The sequence below is a fragment of the Rhinopithecus bieti genome, unplaced genomic scaffold, assembly GCF_001698545.2.
Source record: "Rhinopithecus bieti isolate Rb0 unplaced genomic scaffold, ASM169854v2 scaffold_3043, whole genome shotgun sequence".
NCBI lineage: Eukaryota > Metazoa > Chordata > Mammalia > Primates > Cercopithecidae > Rhinopithecus > Rhinopithecus bieti.
In genome coordinates this window covers 5,962,752-5,981,840 of record NW_016804580.1, presented here as the reverse complement: position 1 = coordinate 5,981,840, position 19,089 = coordinate 5,962,752, and the positions used below count along the sequence as shown (strand labels likewise).

The window sequence follows — 19,089 nt, the reverse complement described above, 5'->3', positions numbered from 1 at the left end:
TATCAGAAGAGTGGGACACAACTCAAGAAAAAAATCTCTAAGCTTGAGGATATGACAATGAAAACTTCCAAAATTGAAACGGAAAGAGAAAAAAAGACTAGAAAACAAAAGCAAACAAAATATCCATGAATGCTGGGATGTATACAAAAGGCATAACATAGTTAAAACAGAAATACAAGGAGGAGAAGAAAGGAGAAGCAATATTTGAAATCGTAACATCCAGAAACTTCCCCTCGAACAAATGGCAGTAGCCAAACCAGCTATCAAAGAAACTTAGAGGACGCCAAGCAAGATAAATGTGAAAAAGGAGGGGGAAAGGGAAGTACACTCCCACGCTCCAAGGTTAAAATCCATGAAGGAAGCCAGAGGAAAACACCTTACCTACACAGGCACAAGTCTAAGAATTATATCTGAATTTGCCTCAGAAAACATGTGATCAAGGAGAGAGTGAAATAAGACACTTAAAGTGTGATGAGAGGGTGAAAAAAAAAAGACAAGAAAATTCAATCATATAAAATAATAAAAACCACAAAAGCTGTGAATGACAAAACAGTAACAAAATTTAAAATGAAAATTGGTAATAAATATGGTAGATATTAACCCAATTATATCAATAGTCACCTTAAATGGCAATGGTCTAAATACCCCAATTAAAAAATAAAGATTGTCACAGATCCAAAACCAAGCAGCAACTATATGTTGTCTAGAGGAAACCTACTTTAAATATAAAGACACGTAGAGTTTAAAGGAAACAGTGCTCGCTTCGGCAGCACATATACAAAAATTAGAATGATACAGAGAAGATTAGTATGGCCCCTGTGCAAGGGTGACATGCAAATTCGTGAAGTGTTCCATATAAAAATAAATAAAAAGGAAATGGAGAAAGATATACTATGCTAATGCTGATTTTTAAAAAAGCAGAAATACTATATTAATTATGAACAGAACAGACCCAAGAGCAAAGAAAGTGATCAGGTCTAAAGAGAGTAATTACGTAAGATAAAGGTGTTGATACTTCAAAAAGACATAACAATCCTTAATGTGTATGTGACTAACAAAAGTGGTCAAAATATATGAAGCAAAAACTGATAGAAATTGATATCGCAGCCAGAAATTAACAGATACACTAGTGAGAAAATCAGTTAAGGACACAGTTGAGCTGAACAGTACTATCAATCAACTGTATGTAATTGACATCTGTAGACTACTTCATCCAACAACAGCAAATGACACATTCTTCTATTCTCCAGCTTACATGGAACGTTAACCAAGATGGACCACATTCGAGACCATAAAACACACCTTAACAAATTTTAAAGAACAGAAATCATACAGTGCCTTGCTCTCTCAGACCACAATGAAATTAAACCAGAAATCAATACCAGAAAGGTGGCCATAAATCCAAAAATACATGGAGATTAAACAAGACACTTCTAAATAACATATAAGTAAAAGAAGAAATATAAAGAGAAATTTAAAAATATTTGGAACTGAATGAAAATAAAATATAAAAATTTGTGAGATGCTGGGAAAGCAGCATTTACAGAGGAATTTATCGCACTGAATGTATGTATTAGAAAAGAAGAAAGATAGAACAATCATCTTTTTTTTTTTTTTTTTTGAGACACAGTTTTGCTCTTGTCACCCAAGCTAGAGTGCAATGACGCTGTCTTGGCTCACAGCACCCTCCACCTCCTGGGTTCAAGTGATTCCCTGCCTCAGCCTCCTGAGTAGCTGGGATTACAGGCGTCTGCCACCATACCCAGCTAATTTTTGTATTTTTAGTAGCTACGGGGCTTCAGACCATGTTGGCCAGGCTGGTCTCAAACTCCTGACCTCAGGGGATCCACCACACCAGGTTGTTTTGTGTGTGCGTGTGTGTGTGTTTTGAGATGGAGTCTTGCTCTGTAACCCGGGCTAGAGTGCAGTGGTGAGGTCTCGGGTCACCGCAACCTCCGCCTCTCGGGTTCAAGCGCTTCTCCTGCCTCAGCCTCCCGAGTAGCTGGGACTACGGGCCTGTGCCACCATGCCTGGCTAATTTTTGTATTTTTAGTAGAGAAAGGGTTTCTCCATGTTGGCCAGGCTGGTCTGGAACTCCTGATCTCAAGTGATCCGCCTGCCTCAGCCTCCTAAAGTGCTGGGATACAGGCGTGAGCCACTGCGCCTGGCCTTAATCTTCAGAATAGAAAAAGAAGAGCCAATTAAGCCCAATGTAAGCAAAGAAATAAAAATTAAAGTGGCCAGGCGTGGTGGCTCATGCCTGTAATCCCAGCACTTTGCGGGGTCAAGCGGGGGCAAATGGCTTAAGCCCAGGAGTTCAACACCAGCCTAGGAAACATGCGAAACTTATCTCTACAAAAAATTACAAGAAAAGATTAGATGGGCATGGTGGTGTGCACCTCTAGTCTCAGTTAATCAGGAGGCTGAGGTGGGAGGATGCTTGAGCCTGGGAGGTCAAGGCTGCAATGAGCCACTGCACTCCAGCCTGGACAACAGAGCAAGACTGTCTTGAAAAATGTTCAGGCAAGGTTGCAGAATACAAAATAAACAGAAATTTCAACAGGATTTTTATACACTAGCAAAGAACAATCAGCACTGTGGTAACCTTCAAAGAAATTAATAGGTAGTTTGTTCAAACCTATTGGGGTCTAACATGGATGGGCTGAAGAAGAGAAACAAAAAGGGCAAGAATAAGGCCGAGCATTGTGGCTCACCTGTAATCCCAGCACTTTGGGAGGCCAAGGAGGGTGGATCACCTGAGCTCAGGAGTTCGAGGCCAGCCTGGCCAACATGGTTAAACCTTATTTTGACTAAAAATACAAAAATCAGCCAGGTGTGGTGGTCGGCGCCTATAATTCCAGCTACTTGGGAGGGTGAGGCAGGAGAATCCTTTGAACCCGGAACGCAGAGCCTGCAGTGACCTGGGATCATACCACTGCACTCCAACCTTGCCAACAAAGCAAGACTCCGTCTCAAAAAAAAAAAGTGCAAGAGTAAGAAGAGCAAAGTAGCACAGTGAAAGGCACCAACTTTCCTGCTTTCACCAACGAACCACTGAATTGCTATTTTTCCTTTGGTTTTTACGTGTTGCCTCAAATCTAGGTTTCTGTTTCTCCATAGTAACTTTTTTTATAGTCATTCTGGAGAGAAGAAGGGCGGCAATGTTCACATGTTAGTTGTAATAAGAAGCCAGTTTCTTTTAGATTTGGTTAACCGGTCTAGGCTTCATGACTATATACTCCTGAATTATAGTTTTAAAAGCTTATAAAAGAAAACACAAAAAAATTCATAAACTAAATTTCATAAAGAACGTCTGCTCTTCAAAAGATTAAAAGGATGAAAATATAAGCCACAGAGTGAGATAAATATCTGCAATATGTGTATCTGATAAAGGACCTGCATCCAGAACACATAGTCTTACAAGAGTCAGTAATAAGAAAACAAGCCAATAAAAAAAGGCAGGTGGTGGGGAGATCTTAAAAAACACTTCACTAAAAATAAACAAATAACAAATATGAAGATATTGGCTAAGCGCAGTAGCTCATGCCTGTAATCCCAGCACTTTGGGAGGCCGAGGTGGGCGGATCACAAGGTCTGGAGATTGAGACCATCCTGGCTAACACAGCAAAACCCCGTCTCTACTAAAAAAATATACCAAAAAATTAGCCGGGTGTGGTGGCGGGTGCCTGTAGTCCCAGTTACTTGGGAAGCTGAGGCAGGAGGATGGCGTGAACCCGGGAAGCGGAGGTTGCCGTGAGCCAAGATCGCACCACTGCACTTCAGCCTGGGTGACAGAGCGAGACTCCGTCACACATACAAAAAAAACATATATACCTACCATGGTGAGTCACACCTACCATGTGGCCCAACCATTCCACTCCTTGGTATTCATGCAAGAGAAATAAAAACACTTATCTTGTAGGATTTATACAATATTCATAGCAGCTTTATTTGTAACAGCCCAAAACTGAAAACAACCTGAATGCCCATCAATTGTTGCATGGATAAGCAAATTATAGTACATCCATTCACAGAATTGTAGTTAGCCAAAAACTCAACTATTAAAACATACAACAAGAACAAATCTTAAAATAATTATGCTGAAAGAAGCCAGACAGAAAAAGCACACATACTATATTTTCCATTGTTTAACATTATAGAAAATTCAAACTAATTTAAAGTGACAAAAAGCAGATCAGTAGTTACCTGGGGAGGGATGTGAAGACAGGGAGGAGATTAAAAGAAGTCACAAGGAAACTCTTGCCTGTGATTGTGGTTATAGTTTCACTAATGTGTACATATGTCAAAATGTTATCAATGTTTCTATTTTAAATACGTGCAACATTTCATGTATAATATATTTATGATACATTAGACTTTTGAATGCCTTATGGCCCTAAGATTGTGTGTGTGTGTGTTTCCTTCAAAATTAAATTTACTTTTTAAAAAAGCTTAACTTTCAAACATAATTGTGTTGTGTTGTAAAATACAAGAACAGAACAAAGAGATAAAGTGACTTAATAAACAAATATTAAATCTCCACTTGGATTTCATTATAACTTTAAAGTTCTGAAGATTTCTTTAAAAGATGATCCTTAAAGAAACATTAAAATTTTTAAATTACACATAAAAATTAACTTTTACCAAAAATTTTCTTCTGAAAGTCTTTAAAAATCAGTACAAAATTTAACAGCTAATTGAAAAAATTTACTTAAAATTAGGTTCTCCTTTATCCTCTTTTAAAAATGTTGCAAAGAGAAAGAAACAAAAACCTGATCATGTATCTCTGGTGCACGAAAAACTTCCTTAAAACAAACAAAAACTGTACTTTAAAAGCTAAATTACCTCAAAATTCAAACAACTAAAATTGTGAGCTATTTATAATGACGCTCAGAAATAACTAAGTCTTCTAATAATAATAAAAGGTAATGTGTTAAAGATTGCTTTTAACAAGGTGTGATGTTCAATTTTGTCAATTTAAAAAGAGAACTGTGGCTTATAAGCATCTACGAATTTCTTTACCAAAATAACATTGACAGCAAGCAAATCTCTATTTCGTCAAGAACGAAGACTTTCTCCCTTTTTTTTTTGAGACAGAGTCTCGCTCTGTCACCTGGTCTGGTGTGCAGTGGTGCCATCTTGGCTCACTGCAACCTCGGCCTCCTGGGTTTAAGCAATTCCCCTGCCTCAGCCTCCCGAGTAGCTGGGATTATAAGCATGNAACTTTTACCAAAAATTTTCTTCTGAAAGTCTTTAAAATCAGTACAAAATTTAACAGCTAATTGAAAAAATTTACTTAAAATTAGGTTCTCCTTTATCCTCTTTTAAAATGTTGCAAAGAGAAAGAAACAAAACCTGATCATGTATCTCTGGTGCACGAAAACTTCCTTAAAACAAACAAAACTGTACTTTAAAAGCTAAATTACCTCAAAATTCAAACAACTAAAATTGTGAGCTATTTATAATGACGCTCAGAAATAACTAAGTCTTCTAATAATAATAAAAGGTAATGTGTTAAAGATTGCTTTTAACAAGGTGTGATGTTCAATTTTGTCAATTTAAAAGAGAACTGTGGCTTATAAGCATCTACGAATTTCTTTACCAAAATAACATTGACAGCAAGCAAATCTCTATTTCGTCAAGAACGAAGACTTTCTCCCTTTTTTTTTTGAGACAGAGTCTCGCTCTGTCACCTGGTCTGGTGTGCAGTGGTGCCATCTTGGCTCACTGCAACCTCGGCCTCCTGGGTTTAAGCAATTCCCCTGCCTCAGCCTCCCGAGTAGCTGGGATTATAAGCATGCGTCACCATGCCCAGCTAATTTTTTGTGTTTTTAGTAGAGACAGGGTTTTATTACGTTGACCAGGCTGGTCTCAAACTCCTGGCCTCAAGTGGTCCACCTACCTCGGCCTCTCAAAGTGCTGAAATTATAGGCGTGAGCTACCCCAACCTGGCATCTCCCCTTTTTTTCCTTGGCAATATCCTCTTCTACCATGGGAAGAAGGAAACCAGTTTGAAGTGCTTAGAAATACTATAAATTGGGGAAATCAGGGGAGTAACCACACCTCCCTAAAAACATAAGCTGTCTCTACTTGTTTTGTCATATTAAAGGACTCCTTATATCAAGTTCCTGCAGACACGGAAGCCCATGTGTTCCATCTAATTATCTTTTACCTAAGAACTGAAATCCCCCAATCATAGAAACAAAGAGCTATGGTTTCTGAAAAAGACACTTACACTTTTACTCCCTTTGATAACAACCTTAGTGAACAATGCTTATGTATCACCAGTGGTCCACTATCATTGTTGCCAAAGATTTGTGTGAAAATATTATACTAGCAAATTACAGTTGCAATACTTAAAAGGTGATAGTGATAACACATTAATATAACACAATATTGAAGTAGATATTTGTTGCTAATTTCTAGTTTTAAAACATTTATAGTACAAAAAGGTTAAAGGTTAGTCACAGAAAAAGTGCACTAAAAAATATAAGGCAGTATAATCTAAGTTAATAAAGAAATAAAGGAAATGGCATAAGAGATGGTAAACTAAGGTTAAAAATGTGCAAACACTACATGATACAGACATTTAAAAATTACAGTAGCGAATTAAAGTTCCCTTGACTTTCAATTTACGTGTGCTCTACCACCATCAACCATGGAGTCTACACATTGTGTACACATATCAAAATATTACATATACCTCCAAAATATGTACAACTACAATGTATCAATAATTTTTAAAAATCCATACAGTCTAGAAGGAGCCCTAAAGATCTGGGTAAAACAGCCTTTCTTTCCCTGACCTATCCCTATCTTTCAATCAAGAAAAGAGTATGGTGAACCAACAGTAAAATGACACCCTTCCCCCAAAAGGAACCTATGACTGAAGTCTTCTACCAGCCATCAGGATCAAGGAGGAGCCCATACTACCTCTCCATCCAACCTCTTCAAACACTCAAGGCCTCATCTTATTTGCCTGAAGTCTACTAGGGTCAATCTGATAATGACTTTCTCGTGTTTTTATGTCAGTCATCAAAGGACTCCAGCTCCATCCTCACCTGCCTCATCCCCACACAGTTGTGAACCTCCCCTATTATGTCCACACCTGCCACCCCTCCCCGTCAACAGCTGAAAGCCTTCCACTGTGCTCTGAGAACAAGGTGCAATGTACCCCATCCTTTTCTCTGAACATCTCTTCTGATTCTTGTTCCAACAAAAACGCAGATCGACCTTGAAACCCACTGTTTAATCTGTAGCTATCTCAATGTTACTTTGCTCCCGCAGCTCTTGTATCACTGGGTATGGAAATGAGGTAGGTTTCCTCATTCCTCAGTGTTAATTCTACAACTCTCTAAAACCTTCCAGCAAAAAATTCTCATGTCACCAGACATTAGCAACCATTAGGTCTCATCATTAGGGTAGGATACAGCAAACTACAGGCCCTCTAGTCATCCACCTGTTTTTGTATAGCTCAACAGCTAAGAATGATTTTAATATGTTTAAATGGCTTTTTTAAAAAATCAAAAGAAGACTATTTCATGACACATGAAAATTATATGAAATTTAAGTTCCAGTGTCCATAAACAAAGTTTTGCTGGAACACTGCCACATTCGCTTGTTTACAAAGTGTCTATGGCTACTCTGTTCTACAGTAGCAAAGGTCTGAGTACTAAAAAGAGCCAGTATGGCCTACAAACCCTAAAATATTTAGTATTCAGCCCCTGGCTGAAAAAGTTTGCCAACCACTGCCTTAGGACCTACATTACTGTCAGTCTTCAACACTACTGTTATTTTACTTCTTAGAGAATTCAATATACATCTAGACAATCTTTTATAACCTCCAGTCTTTCTGTTCCTTGACAGCCTCTCTTCCAATGATCTTCTCTTCTGCCCCACATCAGCCCCTCATGACCTGATCACATCCTACATTCTGATATGATTAAATAATCTCAAACCCTCGATAATTTCCATTTTATACATCATACTCTTAAATACCACTTCATATTTCTAATTCACTCTTTACTACTTCAACAATCTTTGGGGTCTTACTGAGTTGCCAGGCTGGTCTCAAACTCAATCAGTCCTCCTGCCTCAGCCTCCCAAAGTACTGAGATTACAGGCATGAGCCACTGTGCGCAGCCTTCAACAATCCTTTAATTTCACCAGAAACCATTAACCAGTATATACTATCCCTCATCTATTGTCCTCATTTCCCTACCCATTGGGTTTAAATATAATGATCCATCATTATAACCCCCCTGGCATTTACCCTCACTCATTCGCTATATTCAGATGGTAAAATAACAACCTGACCAAATCCTACTCTGTGCCCACATCCATAGAGATGGGCAAGAACAGAGAAAAACAAAAAGCTGTGTAAATCTGCCTCACCTTTAAGTCTTGACCATGAACCTCAGGTGGAACATTGTGACTACCCAGAAATCATAGTAAACATCGTGGCAATTTTCTTTTGCATTATTATAGTTAACTATCTCATGCCTTTTTTTCTTCGCTCAAATCTAATACTCCTCCAATCATCACAACTAAAAGCATTGCTTTTTACTGAAAAAACTCTGGATTTATCAAAAGATATTTTCCCCAAAATCCCATCCCTTCTCATATTCTAGGGGACATCACTGTAGCAATATTCCTGTCTATTATTTCATTACTCCTCCTCTCTATTGAATCATTCCTATTAGTGTACCTAACATCCTATTATTTACGTTATTTTAAAAACACCTTTCATTATCTCCACTTCCCTATTCTTCTGCTCCTCTTCATAGCAAAGCTCCTCATTTATACACACAGTCTGACTTTTCTATCCTATCCTCTCTATAAAGCACTCCACTCAGGCTTGTGCCTCAATCAGTACTTTAAAACTGTTTAAGGTCAGTAATGACCTCCAAATGACTAAATCAAAGGGCTAGTCCTTAATACATGACACAGTTCACTTATCCCCACCTTTCTTTAACTTGGCTTCCAGCACACCACATCCTCTTCGTTTTCTTCCAAACTCTGGCCTCTTCTCAGTCTCCTTTGTCGGTTGTACCTCCTCTTCCAGACCTTTCGACACAGGAGGTCCTGGGCCTCCTAAGGCCTATTCTCTTTTCTACCTGCACTCACTTCTCCCTTAGTGGTATCATTCAGTCTTGTGATTTTAAATAACTCCATATGCATACAATTCCCACATTTAATATTCAAAGTTGAGACCTCTTTTCTAAATACCAGACTAGGTATTCAGCTGGCTAGTCAGTATATCTACTTAGATGTCTAATATTAATAGATATATCTCAACCCCAACATATCTGTGGAAGGCAGGACAGCACCCCTCAATCAAGATGTCCACATTCTAATCCCTGAAACCTGTGAATATGTTATATTACATGGCAAAAGGGGCTTTCCAGATGTAATTAAACTTATGGATTTTAAAATAAGGACGTTATCTTGGACTTTTCAGGTAGACCCAATCTAATCACATGAGTTTAAATGGAGAACTTTCTCCAACTAAAAGCAAAAGAGATGCAAAAAAAAATTCCAAGTGTAAGAGGAATTCAACAAGCCATTGCTACCTATGAGATGGAGGGGATCATGTGACACATGGCACAAGGAAACAAAGAGAGGCTCTAGAAGCCAAGGGCTGACCCCCACCTGACAGGCAGCAAAGAAATGGGCACCTCAATCCTACAACCAACCACAAGGAACCGAATTTTGCCAATAACCTGACCAAGCATATAAGCAGATTCATTCTGCCAATAACCTGACCAACGGTAGAAACAGATTCTTGCAGATAAGAACCCAGACCATCCAACACCTTGATTTTGGCCTTGAGAGACCCTAATTAGAGGAAATAGCTGAGTCCACCCACACTTCCGGCCTACAAGACGACAACTAGTAAGTTTACGTTGTTTTAAACTGGTATATTGTAGTAATTTCATCTGCAATAGAAAACTAAAACCGTATCCCAAACTGAATTCCTTTCTTTCGCCTCAACCTGGTATGCCCCCTCCCCTCCGCCCCTCTTTCCTGTCTTTGTTAACAGTAACTCTGTATCTTCTAGTGATCTGACCCAAAGTCTTTGTAATCATCCATGGATCCTCTCTTTTTCATATGCCTCTAACTTACCTGTAAGAAAATCATGTGGGCTCAACCTTTGTTTTCAGAATCTGATCACCTATCACTACCTCTATTGTTACCGCCATCTCTCTCTGGATGACTAAATACCTTGCTAATGGCCTCCCTGCTTCCATTCTGACTTTCCATAGCCTGTCCAAAACAAAGCAGCCAGAGGTCCTTTCAAAATAAGTCAGACTACATCTCAATTCAGAAACCCCCAATAGCTCACTTTTTGAGCAAACTAAACACAAAGTCCTCACACTGGTTTATACAGCTTTGCATAACGGGCCCCTCAGCCTAGACTCATCTCCTACTGCATTTCCCGACTTGCTTATTCTGTTCCAGTCTCCCTCTGTTTTCATATTAACCACGAGATAATAATCCTAATAATACTTAATAATTACTAATTCTCACTATGAACCAAAAACTGTTCTAATTGCTTTACATGTAGTCTATCATTCAATTTCACTAATAATTTCCCCCGCTTTACAAATGATAAAATTGAGTTACACCAAGGTTAATTAACCTAAAGACTCAATCAGTAAGTGGCGAGGCCAGAATTCAAAATCTCAGGTGAATGAAGTCCACCCACAGCCAAAATTATCTGTCTCATTGACGGTTCCCACTTGTTATCCTTACTTAACAACAGGCTTTGGAGACAAGCACAGAATAAACAGAAGGTAGAATAAGGTAAGAAATGAGAATTCAGGCTAGGAACAGTGGCTCTCGCCTGTAATCCCAGCACTTCAGGAGGCCGAGGCCGGCAGATCACGAGGTCAGGAGATCGAGACCATCATGGCTAACATAGTAAAACCCCGTTTCTACTAAAAATACAAAAAATTAGCCAGGCACGGCAGCACGCGCCTATAGTCCCAGCTACTCAGGAGTCTGAGGCAGGAGAATCACTTGAACCAGGGAAGTAAAGGTTGCAGTGAGCTGAGATTGTGCCACAGTACTCCAGCCTGGGTGACAAAGTGAGACTCTGTCTCAAAAAAAAAAAAAAAGAGAGAGAGAGAGAGAAATGAGAATTCTAGGCCAGGCACGGTGGCTCATGCCTGTAATCCTAGTATTTTGGGAGTGCTGAGGCAGGTGGATCACCTGAGGTCAGGAGTTCAAGACCAGCCTGCCCAACATGGTGAAACCCCGTCACTACTAAAAATACAAAAAATCAGCTGGGCATGGTGGTGGGTGCCTGTAATCCCAGCTACTTGGGAGACTGAGGCAGGAGAATCGCTTGAACCCAGGAGGCGGAAGTCGCAGTGAGCCAAGATCGTGCCACTGTACTCCAGCCTGGGCAGTAAGAGCGAAACTCCGTCTCCCCCCCAAAAAAAAGAAAAAAAAGAAATGAGAATTCTAAGTGCCTGATATGTGGTTGAAAAGCTGGGAAAAGTTAGGGAATGAAAACAGTTTTTAGAGGTGAAAATCAGCAAAATACTTACTTATTACATAAAACAAAATAAGATTCTTAAAACTTACTTTTTCTGTAGTAACAGTCAGGGATGGAACCAATGCAGGTGATGGTTCTGGCTGCTTTTTGTGTTTTTGTTTGTGTTTGTCCTTCTCTTTATATTTCTAAAAACGAATATAAGTAAAATCCAATTTAAATGTGAACTATAACCCCATATATGCAATAATTTTTTTATAACTAGTAATTTAAAATATTAACAAATACTTCTATCAAAAATCACTTTCTCTGATCATTGTGTTGTTTTACAAACAAGTAATACTAGTGTGAGTTTCTTTTTAAGTAAGTTCAGCTCTTTTATTCTTGATCAGTCTAAAATAATACTAATAAACAACTGAAGTCTGTAATTATTTGCCACATTTACATTCAGCAAAATATACACTTTTTCTTCTTAAAAACACCAAATACGGCTGGGCACGGTGGCTCACACCTGTAATCCCGGCACTTTGGGATGCTGAAGTGGGCGGATCACAAGGTCAGGAGTTCGAGACCAGCCTGACCAACACGGTAAAACCCCATCTCTACTAAAAATACAAAAATTAGCCAGGCATGATGGCGAGCGCCTGTAATCCCAGCTACTCAGGACACTAAGGCAGGAGAATCGCTTGAACCCAGGAGGCAGAGGTTGTGGTGAGCCGAGATCGTGCCACTGCACCCGAGCCTGGGCAACAGTGTGAGATTCCGTCTCAACAACAACAACAAAAAAACCACCAAATATTTTTGTGAACAATTAAAAATAGCACTTTAAAGTTTACATAGCACTTCACATCTGAACAGTACCAGATTTTTCTCTACCATGAGAATTTCTCCAGAAACTAGAGGCACAGAAACTCCAGCAAAAAATTCTTTCCTGGGTTTACTCAAAAAATAGATGAATTAGTTATCTCTAACAACAACAACAAAAAAATTAGATAAAGTTAGGGTGTGCTCTAAAGTGCTAAAACTGATGAGCTAAATATAAAAAGGAATTCAATAAAATAAAAAATTAATTACATATTGGACGTCCAACTTAATGTCAGATAATTTTAACCAAAATGTTCTGTTGTGTGAATCACTAACTACTGTAGAGTTATACAGGTTAGAGTACAAATCGCCCTAGACTGAGCTATAGGATTCAGCTCTTAATCCTACCCCTTAATTCCCAAAAATTCTGAGAATATAACCGAAAGTCCCAAATCTGAAGAGAGGCAGTTTTATGTGTTCTTACCTACTAAACTACTTTTTCTGCCTAAAGAGTAGTATTAGCTTCAGGGGAGAAACAGGAAAAACTGAAGGTGAGAGGAGGAAAAGTGAAGAGGTGCTAACTGGAAGTAAAGTATCAAGGCTAAGAACTAATTACATAAAATCCTAGGGGGCCCAGTGTAGTGGCTCTCCTCTGTAATTCCAGTGCTTTGGGAGGCCTAGGTGAGAGAATCACTTGAGGCCAGGGAGTTAGACATCAGCCTGGGCAACATAATGAGAACCCACCTCCACAAAAGCACAAAAATGAGTTGGTGTGGTGGTGCAAATTTGTAGTCTTAGCTACTGGGAGGTTGAGGCGGAGGACCCAGGAGGTGGAGGCTGCAATGAGCCATGATCATGCCACTGCACTCCAGCTTGTGGGACAGACAAAAAAACTTTTTTTGTCTCAAAAAGTTACAACTAAAATAAAAAATAAAACAGAATCCTAGGGTATTCCCCATAAGACTAAGATACACCCGAACACCTGAGATATAGAACCTGGTGCAAAACATTTAATAACGTACTGTGTTAAAAAAGGGAGCCCGGCCTGGAGTTATACCAAAAAGTGCATACTGCCCTAAGCCAAGCTCTTTATACTGCACCCCTCCTCCCAAGCTTTTATACTGTACCCCTCCCATTCCCACAGGCTTCAGAAAAATGCAAAATACATAGCCCTTAAACCATCGTCTCAAAAATGAGGAGAAAATTTTCAAAAAATTACCGAAATTATAATGGAATAAGTGTCAAAAGTGAGTCTCCCAAGCATAAACAACATTTTTAAAATTGTATGGCAAAGAAACTACAGGCAAAAAAAAATACAAAGAGTCTAACGTGCATGAGATAGCCAAAAATCACAACCTAGAAGCATACAGAACTGAGCATGAAGATATTTCTCAAAACTGTCCGCATGCCAAATAAAAAATATAACATGAGTTCAAACAAAGCTCAAGAATGAGATAAAATAGAAAAAGGTAAGAAGGGAGATAACCAAAGTAATAAATTTAAGACTAAAACAATATCATTACAGAATAAGCAAATAAAATAGAAACAGCAAGGAAAAGAATACGCATTGCCGAAAATGTTTAAAGTGTTAAAAGAAAGGTTTGAAATAATCACAGTAATGCAAATTTTAAAAACGGTATTAAAGCAGGCAGACAGCATCTGATAGGTATAAAAAACAGAGATAATCAAACATAAGGATAACATGTGTCCCTCAAGCAGATAATTCAATGAGTGGGGAACAGAAGGTATATTCAAACATAAAATTCCATAAAATGAAAATGGAAAAAAAAAAATTCTGAACAATTCTGTTACAGATTGTGCAGCACCAAGACTTACTGTAGTTAAACTTAGCAGAATACAGGGAGAGGGAGGTGTCGTTAGTCATCTCCACAGCAATATTCCAGGACCATTACGTTTTTAGGAGAAATAAAATGTGACCCAACAATATTATATACAGCCAAGATACAGTTCAAAAATTAAGGCAAAAGAAAATGCCCTCCATTATGAAAGAAATCAGAGAACACAAGTCCTAACAACTTATTCTTGAAAAAAGTTAATAAAATTCAGCCAATTTAAGAGGTACAATGAACTTACTGAAGAAGCTGTGGTAAAAAGACTAATAGTGAGCAGCTAACAAATTCAAATACAAAACAAATACCTACACAACTATGAGGATTATGTTTACATAAAAGAAAGTCGCTACCTGAAAAAATACAAATGTCTTCAAAAACAAAACCCTGGCAGGGTGTGGTGGCTCACACCTGTAATCCCAGTACTTTGGAAGGCCGAGGTGGGCAGATTACTTGAGGTCAGGAGTTCGAGATCAGCCTGGTCAACATGGTAAAATCCCGTCTCCACTAAAAATACAGAAATTAGCTGGGCATGGTGGCATGTGCCTTTAGTCCCAGCTACATGAGAGGCTGAGGCAGGAGATCGTTTCAACTGGAGAGGCAGAGGTTGCAGTGAGCCGAGATCGTACCACTGCACTCCAGCCTAGGTGACAGAGTGAGACTCTGTCTCAAAAAAATAAATAATAAACAAATAAAAATTAAAACAAATAACCTGGATAGCAGGAAAAGCAAAATGACTACAGGGATACCAGCAGCCTTCACTGTAGGAGCTCAATATGAAATCTGACACATGTAATTAAAACAAAACATGAGTCTGCCAAACAGTGACTAGACATAAACCTCTTTCTTGCTGACAAAGTCCTGATTGCTTAAGAAAATTCACGATCACCTTCTCATGTCCTCATAAAAGTGTATCTATTCCCCAGCCTAGAGGCAAACATGGAAGAGTCCAAGGCAATTAAGAGGAATTTTAAAACACCATTCTCTTTAGCCACTGACTGCTTTAGACCTGGAATAGGTTTCAATCAGGAAAATAAAACAGAAGTTAAAATTTTCTTTTTTTGAGAGAGAGAGAGAATCTTGCTCTACTGGCCAGGCTGGAGTGCAGTAGCACAATCTTGGCTCACTGCAACCTCCGTTTCCCAGACTCAAGCAATTCTCCTGCCTCATCCTCCCAAGTAGCTGGGATTACAGGCACGTGCCACCATGCCCGGCTAATTTTTGTATTTTTAGTCAAGACGGGGTTTCACTATGTTGGCCAGGCTGGTCTTAAACTCCTGACCGCAGGTAATCTGCCCACCTCAGCCTCCTGAAGTTCTGGGATTACAGGCGTGAGCCACCGCGCCCGGCTGCTGCTGCTTTTTTTTTTTTTTAAATGGAGTTTCGCTCTTGTAGCCCAGGCTGGAGTGCAACAGCACGATTTCAGCTCACTGCAACCTTCGCCTCCAGGTTCAAGTCATTCTCCTGCCTCAGCCTCCAGAGTAGCTGGGATTACAGGCGTCCGCCACCACGCCCGGCTAATTTTTTTTTTATTTTTCGTAGAGATTGGGTTTCACCATGTTGGCTAGGCTGGTCTCGAACTCCTGGCCTCAAGTGATCTGCCCGCCTCGGCCTCCCAAAGTGCTGGGATTACAGGGTGAGCCACTGCACCAGGCCAGATGCTGAAATTTTCTAGCTGTTCTCCTCATTCTTAAAGGTATTCCCTTCCTGCCTTTAGATGCTCAAGTGTTAGACCATGATCCTCAGAACAACTGCAGTGACCTGGCAACCATGACTACAAGTCAAGAAAATCACAAAAAAGTCAACAATGCTCTGCTACAGCTGAATTGGCTATTGTTAAATTAACCAATCTTAGAAAAGCCTAGCATCTGAACCTTCATGAAGTAATAAATTTCGAATTGCTTTAGCCACTCTGATTTGAGTATTCCATCACTTAGAGCTAAAAGCTCCCCAACTAGAAAGACAGTCTTAACTCTTCAACGTCGTTTGCTTTTGTAATTTCTATTATTAAACATAAAGGTATGTTTGAGGAAATAGTATTTATTGTGGTAAGGGGGAAAAAGTTTTTTTGATCTCATTCTTCCACCCAGGTTGGAGTGCAGTGGTACGATCATAGCTCACTACAGCCTCAAACTCCAGGCTCAAGGCATCCTCCAACCTCAGCCTCCAGAGTAGCTGTGATGACAGGCACACACCACACATTCAGCTAAATTTTGTTGTTGTTGTTTTTGTACAAGAAGGGTTTCTTTTCCCTCTATACAGTCAAGTAAATCTGCCTTCGGTGTTTAAAACATCAGTAGGTTTCACTCAATTTAATAATTTTTCTCTATCCTTTTTATGTATGTATGTATGTATGTATGTATGTATGTATGTCTCTATGCATAGAAAAAATCTGTGATATGTACTTAGTAGTAAGTGATGGCTATTTCTCAATGGTGAGATATGGAGTGGGATTTTGTTTTTTAACTTTCATTTTTTAAATGCTCTGTCTTCTGTCATTCTCTGTAATTACATACAAAGTAACAAGAATGGGCGAAAACGAGGTAGAGACAGCCTATTCGCCAAACTCATTTCTTTTTATTTGGCATGTAACTAGACATTTCCCGGCTTCCTTTGCAGTTACATGTGGCCATTGCACTGGGTTCCAATCAGAGCAATCTGAAAGAAAATGATGTGTGTCACCTCTAGGCCTGGTCCTTAGTAGCCCCAAATTTCTAGTATCCACACTGGTTACATAGATAACTGTTACATATATAACAAAAATAAGCATTAAAGCCATAGAGGCAGCATTTTAAAGAAGGCAGTCACAAGATGGAAGAAACCTAAGCTTGTGATTCACAGCTTGGAAGAATGCTGTCTGTCCATCAAGGACACCTCTTTTGAACTTAGCTGTGAATCAAAAACATTGTGTAAAGTCAATCATAATTTGAAAATCATTCTTGTGGCAGGAAACCATACTGTATGAGTCTTTCCTATTTCTGCATGTCTTCTGAGTTAGGCTAATGGCAGCCCATTATTCTGGACTATCTTTTCAAGGTTGCTCATATAGTGAATAGCCTCAGAAGACAGAAAGCAAAGATCAGCTATGCTTACTGTCTACTACAAAAGATTCAGTGCCCTAAGCTCAGGGCTCCTCTCCTGTAATGCAACACACAGCATGAACAGATTTTATTTGGCCCTCTTTGCAGTGCCCTACGGGAAATGGCCAAAAATTACTGATACTCTGGTTACAATTATTGCTCTAAGTAATAAGTTGTCTATCTCTTGACCCAGAAGTTGCATCTCTTAATTAGATACTTTACAAGTAAGGTCAAATGACAGACTTCTGTGATATTATGATATATACATATACATATATATACATACATACACACACATATATATACACACACACACACATATATATGTATACATATATTGGTTTTGTTCACAGTCCCTGAGTCACAACTCCCATAGTCTTTGTTACTTTTTAAGTAACTGAAAAAACGGGCGTAACTTTTGTTAAAGTATTTGGCCTTTTGTCCTTGGTTCCTGATGCAGCTTCAGAACAGCATCAGAGTAACAAAGGTGAAAGAACAGTCCTTTATTATAATGGGGTGCTTTAGGCCTCAGAAAACAGAATCTCTCTCGGACCCTTCCTGCCCTCCTTTTTCTCCCCAAGACAGGCCATAAAATTAAAATATGCTCTAAACTTCTCCTACTTTTCTATAATGGAGCTGGACACAAAGAAATTCTCTGACCTACCCTGTCTGATTGTGGGTCATAAAACCCCCATTTCAGAAAGGGTTCTGCCCCAATACCCAGAAGAAAATAATGTTGCACAGAGAGGCCAAGAAGCGTTATGAACATACAGGCCTGCCTGGGTTTCCCTACTCAGTCTATTAGTGTTAGATCATACCTTTGTTCAAGCACATTTCTATACAGGTGTCCAAGCTTCAATCATGCCTATCCAGTGAACTCTGTATAAAAGGCCCAAGAGGATGGGGAAGCTCTGCCTCCCTACCCCCTGACATACCTCACACTATTCATCTATTCATCTGTATACTTTTGCAATATCCTTTATAATAAACCAGTAAACATAAGTAAGGGTTTCCCTGAGTTCTGTGAGCCACTCTAGCAAATTAATCCAACCCAAGGAGGGGGCTGTGGGAACCCCAAGTCATAGCCAGGGGGACAGAAGCACCTGGGGCTGAGAATCAGTTTCAAAAGTGAGACTCAGTCCTATGGGACTGAGTTCCCAACCTGTGTAATCTGATGCCATCTCCAGGTAGACAGCTTCCAAACTGAACAGAATTAGAGGATACGCGGCTGATGTCTGCTGCAAAACTGATAGCTTACTTGTTGGTGGGGAGAAATCGCTCTACATTTATGGGTCACAGAAGCATTCTGTATTGTGAGACTACAGCTGAAGAAACTTTTTTCTACTCCACCTCTTTTATAGTTCTTCACAGTTTGGTGATGAGAGAATATGATGCTGTTAGGGGCATGGCTATTCGGAAGAGGAAAATTAAAGGCCTCACAGGCCAATTAATGGGATCTGAGCAAAGTCAAAAACTGAAAAATTATACGGTCAACTAGGCAGTTAATGGGTCTTCATTTTATTGCCTGAATAATGAAGAGAAACTGAAGAGGTGGCTGCAGGCTAAGCACCAGAAACTATGTTTAAAGAGAGCTGCCCCAGGATGCTCTGCTGGCAGCCAGCCTACTCTGGTTAGGTAGACAGGACTTCCTCACCAGTTTGGCAGTCAGCTTCATTTCTACCCCACTGTAACAATTAGGTGACCTCAGTGCTTTAAGAAGAAAAATAATTAGAGATGGGGATGTGTACTCCCTATCCCCAAGAGGCCTCAATGGCCACATGCACTCATCCAAGCATGCTAAAAGGAATTTGAGGAAAGGAAAAGATATGATTTTTTTTTTTTTTTTTTTTTTTTT

General features: G+C 39.4%; 1 protein-coding gene across 1 annotated transcript in view; it reads right to left on the bottom strand.

The window, feature by feature from the left end:
• The window catches only part of MLLT10 (MLLT10 histone lysine methyltransferase DOT1L cofactor), a 249,797-nt gene that overhangs the window by 89,145 nt on the left and 141,563 nt on the right, over window positions 1-19,089 (bottom strand). The window contains 1 exon segment of the mRNA XM_017869231.1: window positions 11,593-11,688. Within this exon segment, the coding sequence (XP_017724720.1) occupies window positions 11,593-11,688 (96 nt within the window).